Source organism: Protopterus annectens, chromosome 14.part0 (genome assembly GCF_019279795.1).
Source record: "Protopterus annectens isolate FY-2018-M chromosome 14.part0, PAN1.0, whole genome shotgun sequence".
Classification (NCBI taxonomy): Eukaryota; Metazoa; Chordata; order Ceratodontiformes; family Protopteridae; genus Protopterus; species Protopterus annectens.
The window spans coordinates 853,512,669-853,538,288 of NC_056748.1; the positions used below are offsets into that span (position 1 = coordinate 853,512,669).

Sequence of the window (25,620 nt, forward strand, 5' to 3'; positions counted from 1 at the left end):
AGCTTCATAGTTGGCATTTGTAAGCCTAGCCATAGTGATGTGGCTTTTGCCACCCCATAAAATGGTACAAAATGCACAGAATAGATTTAGAATACTGTGCCTCTTTTAAAGTAGTGACACAGTGAAGGTCCCCTTATATAATAGAATTAGTTTACTGTGCCCCTGTCTAGTAGTGACACAGATGTGACCCCTGGGGTAAACTTACGATCTCCGATCCACTCCTCAAGATTTCTCTTGAAGAGAGTCAGTGAGGGGCTCTGCCTAACATGAACTGGGATCTTGTTCCAGAGCATGGGAAGCCTCTGGGTTATGAATCCATCCCTCCAGCATGTCCTATTCATACTTGTGCCGAGGTTCAAGTCTTTAGCTCTCGTGGTTCTGATGGATTTGGATTTTTTTGAGGTGGAGCATGTCCGTCAGTTCGTGATTGGACATGGCCTTGTACGTCAGGCAGAGATCACCTCTGAGCAGGCGGTATGCTACTGAATAGAGCTGGAGTTTCTTTAGTCTGGCAGAATAAGACATATGTTGGAGACCCTTAATCCTCTTGGTGAGGTACTTTTCTGGTCTCTCCAGCTGTTGCAAATGCCGTGTGAGGTACATACCAAATGGGGCATTGTACTCAATCATGGGTCTGATGAGGGAGGAGTATAGGGGTACAATGACATCCTTGGATCTGGATGTGAATCCCTTCATGATGAGGTGTGCAAGGTAAAATGTTTTTCTAACCACTTTGGCAAAGTGGGTGTCAAATGAGAGGTCGCTGTCGACTTTGGTCCCTAGGTCTCCGATTACTTTTTCCATACTCAGTGGGTTGCTGTCTGTGATAATTTGTTTTTCCCAAAGGGGATGACTATACATTTTTTGGCATTTAGTTTAAGGCCATGACTCCGGCACCAGTTGTCAGTTTCTGTGAGGCCTTTTTGTAGGATGTATGTGTCTGCTGGTGTATCAACTATGGCGCCTAGTTTGCAGTCATCTGCGAACTTTCAGCCACAACCCTCCCATGTTTTCTGTAACATCTGAGAAATAAATGCCGAACGAGGGGTTCCAGGACAGATCCCTGTGGGACACTACTTGTGACTGGCTTTGAGTCTGACATTGCTCCAGCGATTTTTAACTTTATGGGTTCTGTCCTTTAGCCAGTTTGCAACCCATCTAGTGACATAAGGGTTTACATTTAAGCTGTTGAGCTTATCTATGATGCCTGAGTGGGGTATTGTGTCTAAGGCCTTAGCCAAGTCCAGGTAGGCTGTATGGATTGCTTTGCCCTCATCAATGGCTCTAGTGACCGTTTCGAAAAAGTCAGCCAGGTTCAAAAGGCAGGATCTGCCCTTTACAAAGCCGAACTGGGTGGGGTCAAGTGTCTGTAGGTCCCCACTGTCTCTGAGTTCCATAATGATTCTTTCCATAGCTTTGCAGACCAGACTGGTTAAGCTTATGGGGTGGTAGTTCCCAGGGTCTGTAGAGGTACCCCCTTTGTGGAATGGGACCACTGTTGCTGTACGCCAGTGTTCAGGTACATATCCTGTAGTAAGGTTAAATTGCATATTTATGAGCGGGTTTAGCTCCTCTTGGAGTTCACGTAGCACGCAACCCGGGATACCGTCGGGTCCCATTGATGCTGTGTGTTTAGCTTTGCTGAGGGCGGCTCTCAGCTGGACATCTGAGATGACGGGGAGATTACATTCAGCTAGGATAAGTATTTCTTCTTTTGGGGGTGAGGGAGGGGAGAAATTTGCACTGAACCTGTCAGCCAGAATGTTTGCAATGTCTGTGGGTTCAGTGTGTGTGTTTTTTTTTTTTTTTCTTCTTCTTGTGAACTAACTCTAAGCATATCTGAGGGTTTCCGCCCAGGTTTCTAACGTAGCTGAAGAAGGCTTTGTGGTTATCTTTAGTGTCCTTAGCAATTTTTCTCTCAAAGTTGGCCTTGGATGTTTTTATGAGGGAACGTAGTTTTCTGCTAGTGTTGATCAGAGATGTCTTCCCTTTATGGGATTTTGTTCTGTCGTGCAGTAGCTTCCTTCTTTGTTATACAATTTGTTAATGGCTGAGGTCCACCAGACAGGAAGCTTGCCTTTGGTGAAGAGGGACTTAGATTTATTTGGGATTGCATGATCCATACATTCTTGGAGATGTCCATAGAAAGCATTTGTGAAGGATTCAGCATTGTAGGATGTGGTATCCACTGGCCCAGTGGGCTTAAAGGATACCATCTGTTTTAAGAAGAGTGAAGTCTGCTTTTGAGAAGTTTTTCACTGGTCTTTTGTGCTGGGGGTGGAGGTGGGATATGTATATCCAGGGTGATTAGTTTGTGGTCAGATCTCACTAGTGAGGGGTATAACTCCCGGTGTGGAGCATTTTGTCCCCATGTTTGTGATGATCAGGTCTGGTATATTATCTCCCCTAGTGGGAGAGGTGACTAGTTGTTGAAGTGCATTTGAATTTATGAATTCCAGGAACCTTTGGGCTATGGTGTTAGGGCTAGAATAATGTACCCAATCTATGTTAGGGTAGTTGAAGTCTCCCAGTATGATGGTATTTTGTGATACATTCATATCCTCCAATGTCTTCAGGAAGGCTGAATGGGGTTCCTGAGATTGGGAGGGTGGTCTGTAACATGCTACCAGTTGTATAGCAGTTTTGCTTATGGTTAATTGCATTTCCTTTTATCTGTGTATAGCAGTTTTGCCTATGGTTAATTCTGTGTCTGTCTGTGTCTGTCTGTGTCTGTCTGTGTCTGTCTGTGTCTGTCTGTGTCTGTCTGTGTCTGTCTGTGTCTGTCTGTGTCTGTCTGTGTCTGTCTGTGTCTGTCTGTCTGTGTGTCTGTCGGTGTCTGTGCGTCTGTCGGTGTCTGTGCGTCTGTCGGTGTCTGTGTGTCTGTCTGTCTGTGTCTGTCTGTCTGTGTCTGTCTGTGTCTGTCTGTCTGTGTCTGTCTGTGTCTGTCTGTCTGTGTCTGTCTGTCTGTCTGTGTCTGTCTGTGTCTGTCTGTCTGTGTGTGTCTGTCTGTCTGTGTCTGTCTGTGTGTGTCTGTCTGTGTGTGTCTGTCTGTGTGTGTCTGTCTGTGTGTGTCTGTCTGTGTGTGTCTGTCTGTGTGTGTCTGTCTGTGTGTGTCTGTCTGTGTAAATGAGGAAAAAAAAACAAGCTTGAAAGGATTGTTTTTGTTGCTTCAAAATGCATGCTTATCTGAGGTGTGATGCTGGCATATTTAAATACCATTGTTAATGGCTCTGTAGACAGCTTTTTACTCTTCCAATTTGTTGTATAAAATGGGTACTTTTCTTGTGTTAGGGGTACTGATAGTTTCCTTGCATCAACTTCAGTAATTCTTTACTGGCTTCCTTCTTGGTATTGCTTCTATTTGTCTTGATGTCTGCTCGTGCATAAGCAAGGAAAGGTTTGCAACTCTGTTTTTGGTTGGTTACCTTTTCTTGTCCTTACCAAGTGATTGTCTTTTGTCCTGTGTTTTAGTTCTCACTTTTCTTCCAGGACTGTTTTATAAATATGGGCCCACTCCTTTGTTTCTGTAATTACCTTGCCATAAGAACTGGTTCTCTCTTGACCTTTCTGGACTGAGTGCCTTTCCCAGTCAGCTTCTTTACTGACCTTTTCATTAACTTACTGGGCCTGTTTTGGTAGGTCCCTGGATCTGTGCGTCTCTGGCTACCTACTTGGTTGTATTGTCCTCCCATTAACACATTCTGAAACCCTTTGAACTGGGGGAAGTCTTGGCCATTTATTACCTAAGTTTGGTATTAAAGTACTGGGTTTAACATTTTGCTTAAGTGTTTTTTTTTTTTTTTTTTTGCTTCCATCACTGCTTGGGTTATTGGGTACTCCTTTGTGTCCCAATGTGCACACATTGCTTTAATGGTATACTGGTTTGTGCTTTCACTTTCCTTGTGATTTTAATGTAATTAAACTTGGAGTTTAATAAAGCTCGTTAAAAATAATGCATTAGACAAGCTTGTTTTATGACACAGAATAGGTCTTGTATTAAGTAAAAATTCAGCTTTGTTGTACTCCAGACTTCTCAGATTACTTAAATAGGCGGTGCCCTGTCTATGGCTGTTTTTAGTAAACCTTTTTCTTGCATTGGTCTCTCTCTCTACGGTTTAATTTCTCCAAGTTTATGGGTTTCTAGTACCATGTCAGGAATGTGAAACTAGGATTAAAGTTCATGAAATTAGTCTCGTTTCAGGATGTAACGAAAAGTGCTCTTTGTTGCACTTACAATGTGCCCAGAACTGAGACTTCCTGAAATTCATATGGATTTAATTGTATTGGCAGCATATGACTGTAAATTCATTTTTTTTCTGAGACCCATTGCTCCTATTATTTGAACTCTGTATGTACCTTCCACATTGCTGTCATTCCTGCCTACACTCCTGGTAGTTTTATGACTTTATGTCTTTAAGTAGGGCACTAATCCCTTGGTGTAGCAATTGCAATGATCAGTGCTGTTTGTCTCTCCATGGCCATCTGGTTTTCTTAATTGTTGGTAATGGGTGATCCCATGTAGTAGTAATTTTGTATAATGCTTTGTCTCGTTTTCCATTGCATCTTGGCTGCTTCAGAATTGTGATGTGTATGTGTGCACAATCCTAATGCAACAATCTTGTCACATTATGCCTTTCAGTATACAGGCCCTGTGCCATTAGTGTCAAGCCCAGCAGTAAGATGTGCACCTGTTTCTAGTTTTGCTTTTTCAGAACCTTCATTTGTGGACTTTGAAAACTAATGTGTATGTCGCCTGCTATCCTGGGTGACTAATAATAACCTTTTGGTTTAAATTCACCTTTCCTTAACCATTCCTGCGTTTGTTTCTGATCAACATGAGATTGAGTAGAAATTTTACTTGCAGCTAATTTGTCTTTTTTTCCACATTTATTGCTTTCTCATATGATCATCCTTGTATTATTTTTTTTTTCTTATGATTTGATTTCCAGTCCTGTTTGATACAACTTGATACACTTCTATTCAACTAAGCAAGGAAGTTATTTTGGATGACTTCTGCTCATGTGTAAAGCATTCACTGTGTTCGGCTCTGGTGAAGTCCGCAGATATGTATGCAGTCCTATGATTGCAGATTTATACATGTAATCAGTTTCCAGGTGATCCATACCACTTTTTGAAGAATATCTATAAAAATCAGTGTATACCAAGATTGGGTCTACTTCACTTGACCTAAAACTCATTTGACCGACACTGAATTGACCTAAATTTTCATTTGACTGACTCCCTGTTTCACTGACATTTGAGATCAAGACTTGTGGGTTTACCTTCACCTGTGACTTGCTTGTGATAAAAAGAATTATTGTAACTTGCAGTGCTGACTGTGTTAAAATTCCGAGTCATGTAGAAAGTAGTGTTTCTAAATAGAGGTTTCCCATACAAATGTTAACAGACAAACCGACAAAGTAATTTGATGAATGTTTTGTGCGTTCACAGCAGTAGTGGCAGTGTGTAGAGTACTGTAAGGCAAGTTAAAGGTATATGCCCTTTTTTGATCCTGGTGTCACTGTATATAGTTGCGGGGGCACAGCCCCCTTCTCACATGGGGGGGGACAGCCCCCTTCTCACATGGGGGGGGTAGCCCCCCACCTATGTTGGTTGTACATTGTCCTGTTCTTGTTGAAGGTAGGTAGTTTTAAGTTTTGGAAAGGGTTGGTTATTGGTGTTCTAAGTGTTGCTCGTCTATGATTTAAGATTTGGTATGTTGAAATTCAGCATTGTAAGTTGTAGGTCCAAGTGGGATGTCGGTCACCAAGATTATATATCATTTGATAAGTGCGAAGCATTTTTTCTTTTCCTCCAACTAATCCAGTACCTCTTGGGGCCAGTCACCCCAAAACGCTTCTTTTTTTTTTTTTTTTTTAAGTTAGAACTAGAAGAACAAATTGCTTTATAGCTTGGGCTTTTGTTGCTAGATGTCAGGGCTGCTTTCAGTATTAAGTTTGGTCTTCTAAAATATTCCTTACAAAGTTTCGTTCGCAATTTTTTTTTTTTTGTTCCTTGTATCAGTTGGATAATTTACGAAGTCTTTTTTGAAGCCTTTGAGCTTTTAGAGAACCTGTATGGGTGCGAAGATAAAATTCTAGGCCAAACAGAACTTGGAACCAGTATTCTTGGATGCAGTGTGTTGAATGCCACTGAGTAGGCATACTGGACTTTTGCATGGTTAATATGTGATGGTCCTCAAACACTGCTCCTGGAGAGCTGTGGCACTCTCCACTAAAATGGAGAGTAGCATTTCTATTTGAATGCTAGTAAATGCAACTTGTATAGCTTTTGGAGTTGGCTGTACCAGTGAATGTCTCTTGCTGGATTAAGCTGAATTGAGTGTTATGGGCTCAGGACGTGGTTAGGTTCATAGGTGTGTAAAAGGCTAATGACCAAAAGGGTCTTCAAGCCTAGCCATGCATTCCAACCCCCCCCTGACAAGTTCTGGTACCCTAAGTGTAAGCAAGGGCCTGGGAGATGAACCATTTATGGGCTGTCTGTGTCCATTAGGGATGAATTTCCTGTTCCCCATCCAGTTGTTTAACTTAAACCTGAACTGGGGAAGAATTCTGCTTCACATGAAGGGGGACACTTGCAGAGTAGGGGTAGTCTCTGGGACGCGCACACCTGTGTAGCTAGCCTCATCTATATCACAAGCGAGGTCAAGTCTCTAGAATGGGTAATTCTGGTGCTGTTTTGTGGATATCCAAGAGGTCCATCATGGTGGGGTCTAACGTATTGTATGCCAGGCATAGACCCCCCCTCCCAAACAGCCTATAGGAGATGACAACATGGATAGGGCGTTGAGGCAGACTGCATAGGACATGTTTCTTATACCCTGTGTCCTTTTAGTGAGGAACCTCTGTAGACTTTTCAGTTGGTGGATGTGCCTGGTAGGTGCATACCAAAGGGGGCATTGTACTCTGTGATGGGTCTCGTGAATGCTGAATATGGAATAGTGACCTCCTTGGAACTGGTTGCCATACTTTGTTCATAAGTTATACAACCTAGAATGATTTTCTCGCTACTGTAGACACTTGATGGCCAAAGGCTAGATTGCTGTCTCTCCAAGTCCCTGACTCTTCACTGTAGGGGTGTGCTGTTAATGTGATAGTTGCCAGGGGTGGATGACGTCCCGAAGGATACTTTAAGTTTCTTGGCATTTAGTCCATAGTTCTGACACCAGTTATTTGTTTCATCCCTTCTGCAGAGCATTTTCAGTGGGGTTCTATGGCTGCTCCTAATTTGCAGTCCTCTGCAAATTTAGTCAGCTGGAGCCTAATTGATATTGGCTTTGACTTCAGAGAAGTAAATACCAAAAAGGAGCTGTCCAGGACCACTCCCTGAGTTACTCTGCTTGTAACTGGCCTCTCTGTATAGGTGCACTCCCCAATTCAAACTTCCTGTGTCCTGTCTTTGAACCAGACGGCTGTCTACTGGGTGATATAAGGGTTTATACCCAGCTTCAGTTTATCAACAGTGCCCGACTGGGGTATTGTCAAATGCCATAGCCAGGTCAGGGTAGGCAGTGTGAACAGTCTTGCCCTTATCCATTGCTTTGGTGTCCTTTGAACTTCACCAGGTTGTGTAGGCATGACCTACCCTTGCCCAAACCATTTTAAGTTGGGTTCAGTGCCTGGAGATTTCCTGTCATTTTATTGATTATTTCCATGGTTGTGTATATGAGAGTAGTGGGTCTGTAGATAGCCCACCTTTGTACAGAGGGAGGACTTTTGCTGTTTTCCATTCATGACGCGCACAGCCTTTTTGTGGGCTAGAGTTAATTAGCAGTTCCAGAGGGTGTGATATGTCATGGTTCATGCTATTGGGTATCTTGAGATATTGTCCAGGTCTATTGACACAATGTTCTTGGCCGAAGAGATTGAGCATTGAGGACCTGTTCCCTCTTGATATTAGGGGGAGTTGCTTTTGATGGTGTTTCCTGAGGGTGGGGGAAGGGAGGTACAGTTGAAGCTGAATTTGTCTGATGGGTATGTTTGCTTATATCTTCTGATTCAGTATAGGTGGTTCTATTAACAATGAGCTACTATATCAATTGTATATAACTTTTTGAGGTTGGGGACATAGCTAAAGAATGCCTTGTGATTTTTTTTTTTTTTTTTTTTTTCCCCCTGTCCTGGGAGGCCAAATTTACTTCAGATTTGGCTTTGGTGGACTGTCATGTTGAGTTATTTAATTTCTGATTGCTTTTATCCTGCTGGGTGGTGGTACTCCTAATTTTTGCCATGATTTTCCTCTGTTATAATACACTTCGTTGGTGTGATTCCACCAGGGTGGCTTACAATTTTTCCCAATGTGTACAGCCTCTGTAGCTATTAATATGCTTGTATAGGGTTTCTATGAACAGTTCTGCATAGGCAGCAGTGTTCTCAGGGTTTGTGCGGCTTGAAATTTAGCCAGATTATCACTTTAGTTGCTACTCTTCAGACTAAATTTCTACTATTAACATTCCAGGGTTAACTGGTGTTCCAGGTTTTATTTTTACTTCAAAGGAAACCATTTTGTGGTCTGACCTTACCAGAGAAGACATTACACTGTGGGATGTGTAGTGCACACCTATAGGAGAAGGACCAAGTCGGGTATGTTTTCACCACAGTTGGTATATTGACAGTTTGGTCTAGGGAGTTTTACAAAATCCAGTACTCCCTGACTACACGTTTAGTGTCGTATAAGATTCCCAGTTAATGAGGTAAGCAGTCTCCCATGAGTATGATACTTGGATGGTGAGTGTTTCCAACAAGCTGAAGTGTTACAGGTTTTCCGGGTCAGAGGAGATCTGTAGCAAGTAAGTGGTATGGGATTTGATGACTTGTATGTGGAGAAGCTCAAGTGCATTGTACTGTTTGACCAGCCATGAGGTATATTTATTCTCTAAATTGAGACTTTCATCTGTAGTCCCTGTTTGTGTAGTAGATGGTCTAAATGCGTGGAAGGCATTATAGCCTTGCACTGCCTGTGTGCTGTCCATAGCTTGAAGCCATGTCTCTGTGACCACCCAGACATCAGCCTTCTCCAGGCTGTTGAAATTTTGCTGTAGGTGTTTGTTTTAACAAGTAGCATCATTTCTCTTTTGTAGTGCACATATGTTCTGCCTGTAAAACCCAACTTCTGCTGTGCAAAGCATGGTAAGTTGGGTACACTGCAACCTGCTTAAATGTTTCTGTAGTTGAAATTTTGATGCTTTGAGATACCTGGCTGCCTTTTCGTAAGAGTTGACATAAGGCGAAGACTCCAGGTTTCTGTACTTTGCTTTAAAATAGATACTTGTGTAGAGAGCCTGCTTGTTCACTCCTTAATTTTACGTAGGGCTGACTAATTTTATTTTTTTTTCCCCTTAGAATGCTCAAGATCCCAGCTCTGCATCACTTGTAGATATCTTTGGTTTCTGGATAAAGTAAGTCTGTATATGTCTGTCTGTACTTGTTTGTTCGCATGCTTTCCCCCCCTCCTTTACTTTTGTCTCCTTGTTTGTAGTTTTGTATTGGTTGCTGTATGGTGGATTGGATGGTTGTATTCACTTTGTTTTCTTCCAATCTCCCAACAAATCTTTAATGAAAAAGATCACCAGAAGCCAAGAAAAGGAAACTAACATCCAACGGACCTGCTGCAAAGAAAGCCAAGAAGGATGAGTCTTCAAGCAGTTCCGATAGCTCTAGTGATGAGGAACCGCCAGCCAAGAAACCAGGTATGTTTTTTTTTTTTAAATAAAGGGCTTATTGTGCACGTCCTTTTTTGCATTCAAAAGTGAGAATATATTGTTTCTTTTACATTGCTGTTTCCCCCAGTTCCTCTCATCTTCTGGGAACTACCTGACCTGTTTTAGGGGGCTATATGCCTGAGTATGTCCGCATATTGTACCTTGCTTACCCATGGGTGGTATCATTCATCTCACATTTGTTTTCCCAATTTCAGTGTCTCCGTAGTGCGTACACCTTTCTCTAGTCCTCCCTCAGATGGGCACACTCCTCCTCTGCAAGTACCTCAGATGCTCAAACAGATAATCAGACATGGGTTGCATGGCTGTATGTCACGTGGCTTATGCAATATATTTTTTTGTTTTGTAAGCCAATTCAAAGAGCAATGTGTGGCTTCTGAGAATTCATGTTTTTGGAGTTTGTACTGGAATGTGCTTCTTAAAATGTCTCCTGATATGCATTGAAGGAAAATGCATTGCCTGTTTCTCAAAAATGACACCCCTAGATTTACTAGGGTAACGACGGGGGGTGGGTGTGTGTGTGGCTGGCTTTCTAAGCCCAGCCAAGTTTTGCTGAAAGAATGATTATCCCTATCTGAATAGGGCTGTTGAGAGATGGGCTTTTATAAGGGGAAAGGGTGCTAGGCCTGGTGTAAATTTGCTGTTCTTCATCGCATGGCATATCATAAGAATTTGGAGAGGAGAGAGAAGGAGACGTTAGCAGATTTTCAAGAAAATGTTTCTAGGAACTAAATGTCTTATAGGCTCATAGGCAAGTACTAGGCTAGCTGCCCTTGTGGCCCATTTTAAGCCTGTACATTTTTTTTTTCTTTTTGTGCTCTAAGTAACCTATCCCATTTGACCTTATTCATCCCTTGGTCAATTACATACTACCCCTAATTAAAATGGGGGCATACGGTAGATAATTTGAGGGGGGGCTGCATGGAGTATAACATTTAGCAGCTGCCTCTGCCCATTAGTATGGAGGGGCAGTCCTGTGGTAAATGTTCTAAGTTGCGTTTGAAAATGGACAGGGATGAACTTTGCTTTATGTGTATGGAGTTTTTCCACAGCAAAGGTATACTCTGGGATATACCTGTTCCTACAAATTATTCTGTTGATGTTTGTAGAAGAGGTTTAGATCCCTAGATAGAGTTGATGCCATTTGACTTGAGTATTTGCAAGTCTCAGTAATGTGTCTTGCATGCCAGACTGAGTACACTTAAGAGTCTGTAGGATATGGTATAATGGGGCTTTGAGTTGGTCCATATAGGACATGTTTGTGTCATACACAGAGAGGAGTTGAAACTACAGATTTAAGGTGCTGCTAGTAGAAATAAACTCATGCCACGCTGTAAAATGATTCTAGTCTGCCATGCGAGTCTGCTGACTTCAAAACAAAATGTTTTGATCATTTCTAAAAGTTTGTCCAAGGTAAATTAAACTGACAAAATGTTTTGTAAAATGCATTATTAGCATGTTTGTATGTAGAGTAATCGTGTATCCTAGGTTGTAATTGCCATTCAGTTTTGCTTGTTTACAAGTCACACAATTGTCACCAAATAAGGAATTCATGAAGTCGTGGAATTATGACATAGGCATGAAATGTCTCCTGTAGTGATTTTTAACTGACATTAGGATCGTGAATAGACATCCTGTTAAAGTGCTGTTTTGTAGATCTAGTAACGGAATTCTTGAAAATTAGATTTCACATGTGATAGTAGACCTTTGTGTGTTTTAAAGCTACAGACTTGGCTAAGTGTTGCAATGCTTCTAGTAGTATTTTATTTATATCGTCCAAACTCTGGCAGAATCCCATAGTCCTCGCATGGTTTAGGACCATTTGTGTGTGGTTGATCTTGTTTCACTGTTGCAGTCATCACACTTGGGTTATCTGCCTGCATGTAGCCCTCAGTCGGCCCGAATACCAGAGATTTAGTATTTCTGTGTCTGTTGCTGTCACCCCAAGACTGACTGGTAAAAAAAAAAACAGGCCGCCAACGCTGTTGCATCAGTCTTTCTTGCAGAAGAGCCCGAAGCAGAGGCAGTTAACACGAGTGCCGGTCGGTCGCTACCTGAGTTTTCGTTTCCAAACCGAGTTATCCTGAAGTTTTCTAAAGCTAAGTACCCCATTGGGGATCCTTTTTTCTTGCTCTAACCGATGTCAGAAAAAGTTAATTGTCTTGCTTGTGGAAAACAAATACCACACTGATATTTCCATTCTTACTGAGTCACCTGTTTAGGGCCAGGCCATGACATACCTCGCTGTCGGTTTTGTGCTTTTTCAATACTCAAACTATTTGTCGTCTGGCCATTATTGTTGCTAAATACTTTAGTTGTCTATCTCACTATTCCGTAGTGGCTTCGGTAAGCAGTCTGACTGACTACTGATCATCTGAAAAAAACGTAAGGATAAAGACCGCACAGGTCCAAAACTGCCAACTACGCTTCCGTTAAGCTAGTCGCTAGTTCGCCGGTACTCTGAGGCACTTTTGCAGCCCCTGATGCCCGCTTCAATGGATTCGCAGTCCTCTACCGAGACACGTTCAGAGACCGGTATGCCGCAAAACACTTGGACTACAGAACCTGCGGATGGGTTGGGAGCCACTGAGCAGGCACCGGCTTCTGAGGAATTTCTTCTCCCTACCGATATTCGACGCAGACTACTTTCGTTTCTTCAGTCCTGTCTAAAACTACCAAGTTTCTAAGGCCAAAGTACATGTGACTGCTAAAACGACCCAAACTCAAGCACCTGCTTCCTTGCTACAGCATTAAATGCTTAAAATGGCAGAAGACCTTATGCTTATTAGGAAGTCCACCTTCCCCTGCTAAGACACCTGTCTCCAGCAGCTTTAACAGACCAAGAGTCCAACTGTGAAGTATCGGATTATGAAGACATGCCTTTATCCGCTTATGAGGATTCAGGTACAGAGGAATCCATTCCCTCGGCTTCTCCTCCAGAGGATTTTTCTTGTGGTGAAACCTTACATACTTTGAGAGCATTTCCACTGGGAATGCCAAGACTTTAATTAGTCCGAAAAGAGAGACTGAGAATTTCTAGATTTGCCACAACATGAGCCTTTAGTAATACCCCCAGTCCTGGATGTTGTGTATGATGCGTCTGTGGAATCCAGTTTAACTCCTGATACTTTACACCCTGCTGCTAGGAAACCAGACGGGTACTACAGAGTTACTGACTCTCTACCTCTGGGTCAGCAGTAGGATTTTTGAAAATTAATCTCCCAGGGGCCTAAAGGTATCAAATCAACTACAGCTAAGAATCCCACCCATTCGGACAGGGATTCCAGAGCTTTAGACAGGGTAAGAAAGTATACACCTCTGCAACTCTTGCCATTTAGGGGTTTGAATTGCTAGTTCCACATGCTGAAGTACCAACAACATATTATGGAACTTAAGCAAAAATCAGCTACGTTTACAGACTGTGCAGAAAATAAAGAATTAATTACAAGAGATTATGCATTCTGCAAGCCAAGTCAGCAAGCCTACTTTGCAATGTGGCTTTGCCCTAGAAGCATCTTGAAGGGCAGCAGTCACTTGTTCTGTACTGAGAAGGCATGTTTGGCTTAAGGAGCAGACCTTGTCAGACCATGTCAAATCAAAGTTACTAAATGCTCTTTTAAACAAGGACAGTCTGTTTTGTCACCAAAGCAGAGGAGATTCTTAAAGATGAAAAAAAAAAGCTAAATCTATGCAGACAGTCAAATTTCTTGTAAGTACAGCCTCCTAGATTCAGTAGGCATTGCCCCTCGGAACATTGGTTCTTTCCAGCCCCCTCAAGGCCATCTCAAACTAGACCCATGGGAAACTGCCCCCCCCCCCAACTACAGTCTGAGTATGCAGAGATCTAAACAATGGAGTGCCTCCACTTCAAAAACAGGGAGTACTAAGCCACCCCCCCTTTACGGAAATAATTTGCTGACTTCTCAACTCTACTCCCCACCTTTGCCCAACTGCTCATGCCCCTAGGAGGAAAACTTGCCCATCATGCATAAAACTGGACTTTCATCACCAAAGACTGATGGTTCCTCAACATTGTATCCCAGCGGTACAAATTTTACTTCCACTCACTGCCAACCCCAAAAGGGTCCCCAGACCTTCCTCCACACCAGTGGGCAGAGGCACAAAAGTTCAATCCTGCTCTCCATAAGGGCAGTTCAACCTGTTCCTGCAAAACAGATGGGTCAAGGGTTGTATTCCAGACTTTTTTCTTGGTACCCAGAAAAGATGGCACTTGGTACCCAATCCTTAGTCTTTCCATTCTAAACACCTTGCTGGTGGTACCAAAATTCAAAATGCTCACCCTGCAGCAGCTTTTTCCTATGCTTGCCAAAGATGCCTGGTTAGCCACCCTAGACTTAAAAGCCTGTCGGACTCATGCAGGAAATATCTATGCTTCAGGGCAGGCTCTGTATGCATTATCATTTCTCTGCACTTCCCTTTGGCTTATCCACTGCTCAGAGTATTCACAAAATGCCTGACTCCAGCCATTGCTATCTGCAAGGAGGGTTCATGGCCTCACGCAGACTGCAGGCCCGAGGGTTCATGGCCTCACGCAGACTGCAGGCCCGAGGGTTCATGGCCTCACGCAGACTGCAGGCCCGAGGGTTCATGGCCTCACGCAGACTGCAGGCCCGAGGGTTCATGGCCTCACGCAGACTGCAGGCCCGAGGGTTCATGGCCTCACGCAGACTGCAGGCCCGAGGGTTCATGGCCTCACGCAGACTGCAGGCCCGAGGGTTCATGGCCTCACGCAGACTGCATATGAGGAAATTTCAATGGTACTTAAAGTCTTTGGTGCCAACATTCCATTCTCAGGACCTGGAAACTGTCATTCCTATTATACCTTGTCTAAGGACAGAGTTTCTTTGGTGGGAAGCAGCATGCAGCCACAACAAGGGACTTCCTTTGCTCAACCCCATGCCACCCAGACCCTAACCACAGACTCATCAGACTATGCCTGGGGAGCACACCTTGATAAGTGCATTCAGGGCCAATGGTGTCAAATTCATCTGCACATCAACCAAAGAGATGCTAGCTGTTCAGCATACTCTAACAGCTTTCAGATCCCTACTCTCACCAGGACCCCTGCTAATAAAAAGACAACACCACAGTTATGTGGTACATAGAGCAGGGGGGAACCCACTCTTACCCACTCTACAGGCTAGCCATGGCCCTGTGGAACACTGCCTTGGACATGCAGGTCAATCTGCAAGCTCAATTCCTACCAGGCAAACAAAAACTCAGATGGACAGAAATCTACTAGACCCACACGAGTGGCAATTAGAGCCCAGCACCCTTCAGCCTTCTGATTCAGAAATGGGGGATCCCAGAGGTGTGGATCCTCTTTGCCTCCCCCTGCAATCACCAGCTCAGCAAATTCTGCACCAGGACACCTCACAGCAGGGCCTGGAAAGTGGATGCCCTATCCTTCCAGTGGTTAAACCTCTCCTATGCATTTCCCCCTTTGCCGCTTCTTTCAAGAATATTGTTCAAGATAAGACAGGACTGACCAAGGACAGTCCTGATTGCCCCAGACTGGCCATGTCAGCACTGGCACCCATTACTGTGCAGCCCGTCACCAGTGCCACCCTGGCACCTACCCCAGAACCTGACCCTGCTCACTCTGCTCTTGCATCAGCAACTGCAAACCCTGAATCTTGCAACCTGGCTTATTCCTTGAATTCTCCCCACAGTGACCAGCCTAAGCGAGCAGGTGCTGGACGTCGTTCTTGAAGTCCGAAGACCCAGTACAGGGAAATCATGTGCTAAGTGGAAAAGGCATTGCTCCTGGATTCAGTGTAAAGGAAAGGACACAACTCCGCCCTCCTTATCTCTAATCCTGGATTACTTAGAAGATCTACTCCACAGAGGCCTATCCTTCTCCATTAAGATCCATGCCTCTGCCATCTCTGCTCATTACAACTGAGCCACTCATCTTCTCTCATCCTCTCATCAAACAGTTCCTGAGAAGGGCAAACAACTAAAAGCCACCAAGGAGAGCACCCACCCGTGCTTAGACCTTGACTTTGTACTGGAAAAGCTCACACTACCCCCTTTTGAGCCTGCAGCATTAAAATTCCTCTCTTGGAAAACAGCATTGCTCCTGGCCATCACTACGGGTAGAGTGTCTTTCTGAGCTACAAGCACTTATGGCCGTGGAACCCTTCATTATTTTTCATGCTGACAGGGTATCCCTCAGGACTAACCATTCCTTTTATGCTTTAAAGTGGTGGTCAGTTTGGCTCTCAACCAATCTATCCATTTGCCAACCTTCTCTAATCCTTTAAGCAGAAAGGATCCTGCACTCCTGGCCGCTCTGATTCTACCTGGATAGGACTAAGCCCTTCAGGAATTCTAACCAGTTACTAGTCAGCTTTGCACCAGGGGCAGAGGGTAAGGCCATTTCAAAGCAAACTTTTTCTAAATGGATAGCACACTATCTGTTTTCTACAAGCACATGGGGAAACCAATCCCTCAAGGGGTCGGAACACATTCTACTAGAGCAACTTCTACAGCGTTCCTCAGGAGAGTCCCTACCAGGGATATCCTGGAGTTTTGTACATACCTTCGGCAAGCATTGCCACCTGCCTATCTCTTTCAAATCCAGGGTGGGTTTTGCAACAGCAGTCCTGCAAGGCATACTATCCAGCCCCTACTCTTTCTTGACTGCTTCCACTCATCAGCTTTGGTAATCTACCAAAGTGTGATGACTGCAACAGTGAAACACAAAGAACATAGTACAGTTCTGTACACTCTACTTAAATGTAGATGTTGGTGTATTCACTGTTGTAGTTCTGGTTTCCCTCCCTCCAGCCCCTCTCTCGCTCGGTCTCTTTCTCGGTCTCTCTCTCTCTCTCGGTCTCTTTCTCTCTCTCTCGGTCTCTTTCTCTGTCTCTCGCTCGGTCTCTTTCTCTGTCTCTCGCTCGGTCTCTTTCTCTGTCTCTCGCTCGGTCTCTTTCTCTGTCTCTCGCTCGGTCTCTTTCTCTGTCTCTCGCTCGGTCTAACGTTCACCCCTTTCAGGGATATTGGTATTTACTTTTTACTGGGGGTGTTTTTTCACCACCATAACTTACTCCCTATTTGGGGGGGCACCTGACATTTGGGCCAAGAAAAACTGATGTAATGGCATTGGCTGCCTGTTTTTATACCCCTGACGTCAGTCCTGGAGCAACAGCAACCAACGCAGAAATACTTAGTCTTTGTATTCAGGCCGACTGATACCTGCAGGCAACCCAAGTGTGATGGCTGCAACAGTGAATACACTCCTAGACATTGGGAGTGTTTCTCAGTAGTAAGAAATTCTGGGCTAAGTTTGGTAGTAGAACTTTATTTACTTTTAAAGTTACAAACAACATGAAAGCTAGTTCCAGTATTCTGTCAGTAATTGTAGAAAATGGGGATTCTGGAGAAATTTGTTGACTATCCTTGAAGGTACTAATGTGAAAATCTAATTTCATGCCCAGGTCATTTTATAACTTAAGGAATTTTGTTTTTCATGTGAAGCTTATCTGGGCAAAATAACTAGTTACAAGCTTGACTATATGAACATTATTATACTACAAATTGTGATGCTAATGCTTTAAACATTGTGTATTGTCAGGATGTAGTGTCTTGGTTAAGAGAGGCGATAACTAGAAAAATATTTCAGAAGTCTGTGAACTTGGCATGGAGATTAATTTCTGGTGGGTTGCCTGGGTTTTATTAGTTCTGTCCAAAAACAAGAGTGCAGGGAAAACTTAGCTGCCTAATTAAGGAATTTTTCATGTGGATTGCTGTTTGCAATTTATATAGGGGATTTTAATTTCATTAATTTGCAAGGAAGGCCAAGTTAGTAGACTGACAAAGGTGCTTAACTATACCATTTTTATCTTGGAAGATGTTTTTTTGTTTTTAAAACATGTGATTGGTTTAAAAATGTTTTGAGGAACCTACAGAGACTGGATCCAGTCCAGTAATCTCATCTTTGATGAAGCCTTGTCTTGCCTACTTAATCTGGACTGTTAATGTTAAAGCTATGAACAAAGACAAAATGGTGCACAGCTTACCTTGACCATGACCAAGATATTCAATCCAGTACCTCTCTCTAGCATTGTAGATAAAACTGTAAAATTAGGTGTAAACTAGTCTGTCGTCTGATGTATACACAGCTGGTAAACTGATCTGAATCGAGTGATTTTAGGATGGGGGAGTCCGCACCCAAAAAGAGGCCAGACACCAGCCAAGTCCCACAGGGATTGGTGCTGAGGCTTCTCCTTTTAGAGATCTACTGTTCTGAAGTCAGGGCCTATGTCTACCCAAGTTTGCAGACTACTGCAAACTAGATGTGGTTAACCCCTAAAGTTACAGATTGCCTTAGAGGGCCTTACTCAAACAACTGGTGCCAGAGCCATGGACTAAAATGACGCACAGTGTGAAAGAAATGCATACTAGCCTTTGGACAGATGGTCAGCCATAAAATTACTACATTGATATATCCCTAAAAGTAGACCCCAGTGGTCCGGGATCTGTGAACATGTGTCGACAGCCTGACATCTGAACACAGCACTACTTTTTGTGGTGATTAATAAGTTGTGCAATGTAGAATGATTAAGAACATAATAAGCTGATCCTAGAAGGTCATTTTTCCACTGTACTTGGCTCTGAGCTGTCAGAGTATGACTTTCTCCCTTTAGTACGTACCTAACCAGGTACTTAAAAATCTTTCCTCACAGAGTACAGGGAAGAAGTCAGTCCTGTGTTGACAGTCTCCAAGCTTTCACTGTACTGTCTTCTGGAGACTGCTGTGTGGCAGTGCATACTTAGTCCAGAAGGCATCCTCTGATCAACACTGGATTTGTTGCACCTCCACAAAAAAAAATGGCATTAGATATACCAGATGTTTATGTTTCACTGTTGCAGTCATCACCTGGGGGGTTATCCTTGCTGTGGTAGCCCTCGGCTGGCTCAAATACCAAAGTCCATGTTCTATGTCAGCTGCTGTCGCCTGTAGGCTGACGTCAGGTCGTCAGTGCTATAAAGCAAGGTAGCGGACTTCATTACATCGGTCTTTCTTGCTGTGGAGCCCGTAGCAGAAGCAGTTCGCAAGAGTGCCGGACTGTTGCTACCAGAGTTCAGATCACATCTGAAAACGTCTAACGCGAAGTACCCCATCGGGTATCCTTTTTTTTTTTTCTTGCACTAACTGATGTCTGAAAAAGTTAACAATTGTCTCGCCTGTGGAAAGCAGATCCCATACAGAGACTTTGATTCATACTGCATCACTTGTTTAGGCTCAGACCACGATGTCGCCTGTTACTGGTTCTGTGCCCTCTTTAACACTAGAACCATTCGTCTTTGAGCTCTTTTTGTAGAGAGCTGTTTTCATCCTCAGTCTCCTCATATGGTGTTGGTCAGCCAACAGTCTGTAGAGCCTCTTAAAAAAAAAAAAAAAAAAAAAAAAAAAAAAAAAAAAAAGCGTAGCGATAAAGATGGAGACAGACCTCAAAAGGCTAAGCTTTCCAGTGATTCTTCCGCTAAGCAGGTCGTCAGATCTCCAGAATTCAGTGAGGCACTTTTGCAGCCCCTGGTGCCTGATGCGATTGCTACACAGGCCTCTATTGAGACCATTTCTGAGTCTGGTATGCCACAGAAATCTTCTTTGTCTTTAGGGACACTGGCTGTGTCTGCCTCCGAGTCTGGAGCCACTGTGCAGGCACTGGCTTCCGAAGAGATCTTTTGCACTACCGATTCCAGTCAGAAACAGACGTCTTCACACCAGACTACTGTTCCTCACAGACCGATGGCTTTTCTTAGGCCTAGAAGCCAGGCCACCCCAAGAAAATCTACCTCTAGCCACCATCCTACTCCCGCCCTTCCACCCCAAGCCCAGATGCTTAAGGTGGTGGAGGATCTTATTTCCCATATCAGGGGAAGTCAAGCCACAACTTCTAAAAGGAAAAGACACCCTTCTCCTGAACTACATTGACAGAGCAAGATTCTGAGGAATCAGATTATTCAGATTATGAAGAGGATCAACAACCTCTCTCTGCTGAGGAATCCATCCTTTCTGCCTCCCCACCAGAAGACATCTCCTTTTTGGGGAAACCTTTCACACCCTCGGAACATTTCTAATGGGAATCTCTGGATTTCCCTCAGTCTAAGAAAAGGCTAAGAATTTCTAGACCTACTCCTGCACAGACTCCTTGCCACCCCTCCTCCATTTTAGAAATGTATGATGATTTTCATGAATCCAGTTTAGCCCCGGACACCCTTCCTCCTGCTCCCAGTAATCCAGATTGGTATTAAAGGGTACCAGACACTCAAATACCTGTACAGAAATCCTGCTTCAGACCCAGAGGTAATTACACAGGGCCCCAAGGGAGCCAGGGCTAGGTCTGCATAGAACCCTACTCCTGATAAGGATGCCAGAGGTCTTGACAGATGGGGTAAACATTTACACCTCTGTGACATTAGCCATCATGGCTCTCCACTGTCAGTTCCATATGTTTAAAATATCAACACACTTTGGAACTATTAAAGCAAAAGATTTCTGCTTTTCCTGACTGCCAATTCTAAGGAGTTAGCAGATTTGCTGCACTCTACTTGTCAAGTGGCAAGGCGTTCTTTACACTGGATATGACACACTAGAAGCCTCTGGCAGGGCAGCAGTGTCTGGATCTCTCAGGAGACATGCATGGTTGAAGGAACAACGTCTACCTGATCATGTAAAGTCTAAACTAATTGATGCACCTTTGGTAAGGACCACTTGTTTGTAGAAAAAGAAGAGGAGGTGCTTTAAAAAAAAAAAAAAAAAAAAAAAAAAAAAAAAAAATGGAAGGTTAAGCAAAATCTATGCCAACACTAGAAGATTTCTTTCAGGCTTAACATCCTAGATTCAGCAGGAACTTTTCCTCTATGCACTGGTCTTTTCCTGTTCCTAGCAGGTAGGGACAGGCCACCCTGGTCCATACAGCAGGGACAGCAGAGAACCAAACAGTGGACCACATCTGCCCCTAAGGCAGGGAGTTCTAAGCCATTCCTCTGTAGTAAAAACTCCCAATGACTTCATAACTCCCCCCCCCCCCTCCTTTCACCCAAAAGCTCAGAGGAAGGCCGTCCCTGTGCAAAGAAAATTGGCTGTCTGTAACCAAGGAATAATGGGTCTTAAAGATAATTTTCCAGCGATACAGATTCACTTTCAACGAACTCCCAATTCCCAGAGGGTACCCAGACTTGCCTCCCAGTTAGTGCGCAGAGGCATTAAAGCAAGTCCAAATTCTCATAGCCCAGGGAGCAGTAGAACCTGTCCCCACAGATCAAGCAGGCAAAGGCTTTTATTCCAGGCTTTTCCTTGTTCCCTGAAAGGAGGGCATTTGGCGCCCCATCCCTGGATCTGTCCATTCTGAACACATCCCAGGTGGTCCCCAAATTCAAAATGCTAACCCTGTACCAGCTGCTGCCTATGCTGACAAAAAATGCCTGGTTAGTGACCCTAGACCTAAAAGATGCATACATCCATATTCCCCATAAGGGAGTCCTGCAGGAAATTCCTGCATTTCAGAGCAGGCTCTCACAGCACTTTCAGTTCTCTGCTCTTCCCTTTGGCTTGTCTACTGCTCCCAGGGTTTTCACCAAATGTTTGGCCATGGCATTTTGCAGACAGAAAAATATACAGATTTATCCATATCTGGACGACTGCCTAAGCCAGACAGCAAGGAAAAGCTGCTCCAGGACCTACACTTTGTCAAAACACTCCTAACTTCTGTGTGGTTTACCATCGAAAAGAAATCAAAGCATCCTCCCTAGGAGGATCCTGTTCCTGGGAGCACTGCTGAACACAGCATCCCAAATGGCCTTCCCACTCTCAGAAAAGCAGAGCTCCCTTTGCCTCTGCATTATCAATTGACGTCTAAGCCACCTCACAGCAAAGACGTTCCTGGAAGCCTTGGGGTACATGGCTTCTTGCGGCCTTCTGATTCCTCTGGCCAGGCTGCAAATGAAACTTCAGTGGTATCTAAGGAACCTTTGGTATAAACACTGAGTCTTTGGAGACCTCTCTCTCTCTCTGATCCCCTGTATAAGGGCAGAGTTGCTCTGGTGGGCAGGGGCCTGTGCCCAGGAACCAGGGTTTCCCCTTCATCCACCGCAGACCATCGCAACGGACTCCTCAGACATCACTTTGGGTGCCTATCTAGCAGGCAGGTGCACACATGTTCTTTGAGATACCAAACGCCTTCCCTTGCATATCAACCAGAAGGAAATGATTGCAGTGCAAAAGGCTCTGACATCCTTCCAGCCCCATCTCAGGCCAAGAGTTCTCCTTCTCAAAACAGACCTCGCAGTAATGTGGTGCATCCAATAAACTGGGAGGGACACAGTCTTACCCTGTGTGCAGGCTAGCTATGAACCTCTGGCTCACTACCTCCTCCATGGGATTCCATCTAATAGCCCAATACCTACCAGGGATCGACAACACCCTGGCAGACCACTTAAGCAGACGCTTAATGGACCCCCACGAATGGTAGCTCCACAAAAAGATCTTTCTGCAAGTCACTCAAGTGTGGGGAAATCTGGAGGTGGATCTCTGCTTCGCACGTCAACTATCAGCTAAAGAAATTTTGCACTAGGGAATATCACCACCTGGCATGGAATGTGGATGCCTTGACCTTCCCATGGAACTCACTTTTTGTGTATGTTTCCCCCTCTCTGCCTTGTATTCCCAAGGTACTCCTCAAGAGGAGGGAGGAGGGGCCCACGGCCATCCTCATTGCTACAGATTAGCCCAGACAACTTTGGTACCCCTTGCTGCGCAGCCTGACATCGCATCTTCCCAGGCAGCTTTCCCCAGATCCCAAACTTCTTGACTCAAGCAGGGGGGAAAAAATGCTGCACCCAGATTTGCAAAATCTCAAGCTGTCAGCATGGCTGATACTCCTAAGGAAAGGAAGGGCTTCTGCTAAGGAAGCGGGTCCTACACATCATCACAGAGGCCAGATAGCCCAGCACCAGAAAATCTTACGCAGGGAAATCGAAAAGATTCTGCTCCTGGTGCCAGTCCAGAGTGGCGCCAGTTCCTCTCAGCTTTCTGTCCCTCATCCTTGACTGTCTAGCGGAATTACTTAATAGTGGCCTCTCCTGTTAAAATCACGCCTCCACCATATTCAGCTCTGTTTAATACAGACCAGCTCCTGTTCTCTCACCCTTTAAGCAGTTCCTCAAAGTGGCTTCTAATGTCAGACCTCCCAGAAGGCCTCCCATGCCAGCCCAGGATCTTAGGTTGTGGAAAAGCTAACTTTACCACCCTTAGAATCTGCTGCGTCAGCAGAACTGAAATTCCTCAACTGGAAGACTGCTTTTTTGCTAGCTATCATCTCCGCCAGAAGGGTTTCTGAACTTCAGACACTAATGGCCATTGAGCCTTTCATAATTTTCCATGCAGACAGGGTTTCCCTTAGGACTTAACCCCTCCTTTATGCTCAAGGTGATATCTAATGTGACTCAACCAGGCCATTCATCTGCCTACCTTCTTCCTAACCCTCAAAATAAGGGGGAAAGTATTCTGCACTCTGGACGCGCACACGCAGCTCAGATTCTACCTGGATCATACTAAACCCTTCAGAAAAAAGGACCAGCTTTAAACCATCTCCGAATGGATATCACACTGATCCATTTCTGCTACAGATTTTATGGGGAAACCTCTCCTTAAGTGTATTCATACCCATTCCACTAGGTCAGCTTCCACAGTGTTCCTCAGAGGAGACCTCCTTCTCTAAGGCTAGGGCAGGGTTTGCCTCTACTACTGCAGGGCCTCCTTACCCATGCCTAGGTCTCTAATCCTGCCCACCCCTCTCTTCAGCTTTGGGAATCCCTCCCACAGGTGATGACTGCAACAGTGAAACACTAAGAACATAGTACAGTTGTGTACACAACATAAATGTAGATGTTAGACTGTGTTCACTGTTGCAGTCTTGGTTTCCCTCCTCCCTATTATACTCTTTCAGTAGGAGATCCAAGCTTCTTGGGGTGGTTGTTTAATACCAAGTCTGCTTTGCCATTTTTCCTGGGCTCCTGACTGGTTAGGGCAAGAAAAACTGCTGTAATGGCTTCAGCTGCCTTACTTTATAGCACTGGCGATCTGACGTCAGTCTACAGGCGACGGCAGCTGACTCAGAAAAACATTAACTCTGGTATTTGGGCTGGCCGAGGGCTACCACAGTAGGGGATAACTCCACAGGTGATGGCTGCAGCAGTGAATACACTCTAACATCGAAATTTATGGTAAGTGTAGACAACTGTACTTTATAGGGACTTTTTCTTCGACTTGAACCAGACCTGTTGGAGGGACTGTTATTTGTTTCTGAGATTACTTCTGGGGAACAGGCTTCCCATCCATGTGAAACGAAGCTCATCCGAACCATATTTTAAATTTCACTTAGACCAATGGTTGAGATGACAAAAATTTCTCCTGGCTTGACGCTTCGGTTCATAATGGACGGGGGCAGCCAGTGAACTCTTAATGTGTACATGCTTGTACCTTAACTGTAAAATCCCTTTGGGTATTGATATGTTGGGTTTGGGATAAGCCTGATCACACTTATAATGGCTCTTGGGCTGATAGCCTAGTAACCACCCAGGAACCTATGTAAGTACATTTAGATGTTGAGCCATGTTGCTTTTGGGCTGGAAATGATTAACTTGTGATATTTACTGAATTTAAAAAAAAAAAAAAAAAAAAAAAAAAGGTGTAGACAAAAGTGGTTTTAAGTTGTGACAGAGGTGGGCTTGACAGCTACTGTTCCATTTACTGGATGTTCCTAGTTCATTAGCTTGAAAAGAATTCAGTTGCAATTGAAACTGATACTAGGCTTGTCATTCATTTCTTGGGGGGGTGCTTAGGGGCTAGTTTGTGTCCTTGACTTGATGCAGAATTTAATCCCAAAAGTTAAGCTGCCATGTTCACTATCTTAGCATTAAAGTACAAATGGTTTAAAATCTTGACGGAACATTCCCTGGTGCCCACAATTTGATTTTTTGTAACTGTAAACTTTCAGGTGTGTGTGCGCAAATGTAGCTCTGTTGCACGTTGCATTTGCACTACACAGTGTAGAGCCTGTAATTCTATCCTTACGCCATGCTGTTTGTAATCTTTCTTTTTACAGAGACCATTTGTACACTTGTCCAAAGTTCTGTTTGTTTTCAGCTTTGGGCCAAAGTTGTGCCTGCATTTGCTTTTGCTACTTCCTTAAACATCTAACTTGGGCAGCAGTCCGTAACTACCTCAAATTTTGAGTTGTGGTGATATTTAGAGAGGGCATGTCTTTCATTTGAGACTTATGTTGGATATATAGGAAAAGTGTTATTGTAATCCATTTGTTACACATTTGTTACACAAAACGTACAACTCTGTCATTATGTGGTTAACATTTGAAACTTGCTCGTTTTAGTTTGATATGCACTTTGTCTGCTCAAAAGTACTTGACATTGAATAGCGTGGCTTCCCATGCACAGGGTGCAGATTCTTTATCTGGAACATGTACATTTTCTGTCTTTTTTTTTTATAGTAATAGTCTTCACAAAGAATTTGCATTTTTTCTTGTGATAAACCATTTCTGGTGGTGTTGCACATGCTGCATATCCTTTTCAGCAGTTAACCACTGAACTTACTGGATGGCTAAATTTTATAGCTGCTTCACCAGCAGTGATGTCCTGCTCCAGTTCCTTGTATGGGCAGGGAGCACGCATTTTTTCTTGTGCCCATGTTCCAATGGTGGTCTGATCTCTCATGCGGGTTTTTGCCAATATTTTGGACTGCACTGCTGCTTTGATATGGGAGCATCTGCTTTGTTCATCAGATGCAGGATACAGTTTCTCAAAACTTGACTGTGTACCACTATGTAATGTCA

The 25,620-nt window shown here is 44.0% G+C and overlaps 1 protein-coding gene across 4 annotated transcripts in view; it reads left to right on the top strand.

Annotated features, from left to right (window-relative positions):
• Positions 1-25,620, top strand: part of LOC122789298 (nucleolar and coiled-body phosphoprotein 1-like) — a 1,070,760-nt gene that overhangs the window by 33,210 nt on the left and 1,011,930 nt on the right. For all 4 annotated transcript variants that reach the window (XM_044056613.1, XM_044056615.1, XM_044056614.1 and 1 more), the window contains exons 2-3: positions 9,363-9,418; positions 9,585-9,709. In XM_044056613.1, the coding sequence (XP_043912548.1) occupies positions 9,363-9,418; positions 9,585-9,709 (181 nt within the window). The remainder of the gene's footprint in view (positions 1-9,362; positions 9,419-9,584; positions 9,710-25,620) is intronic.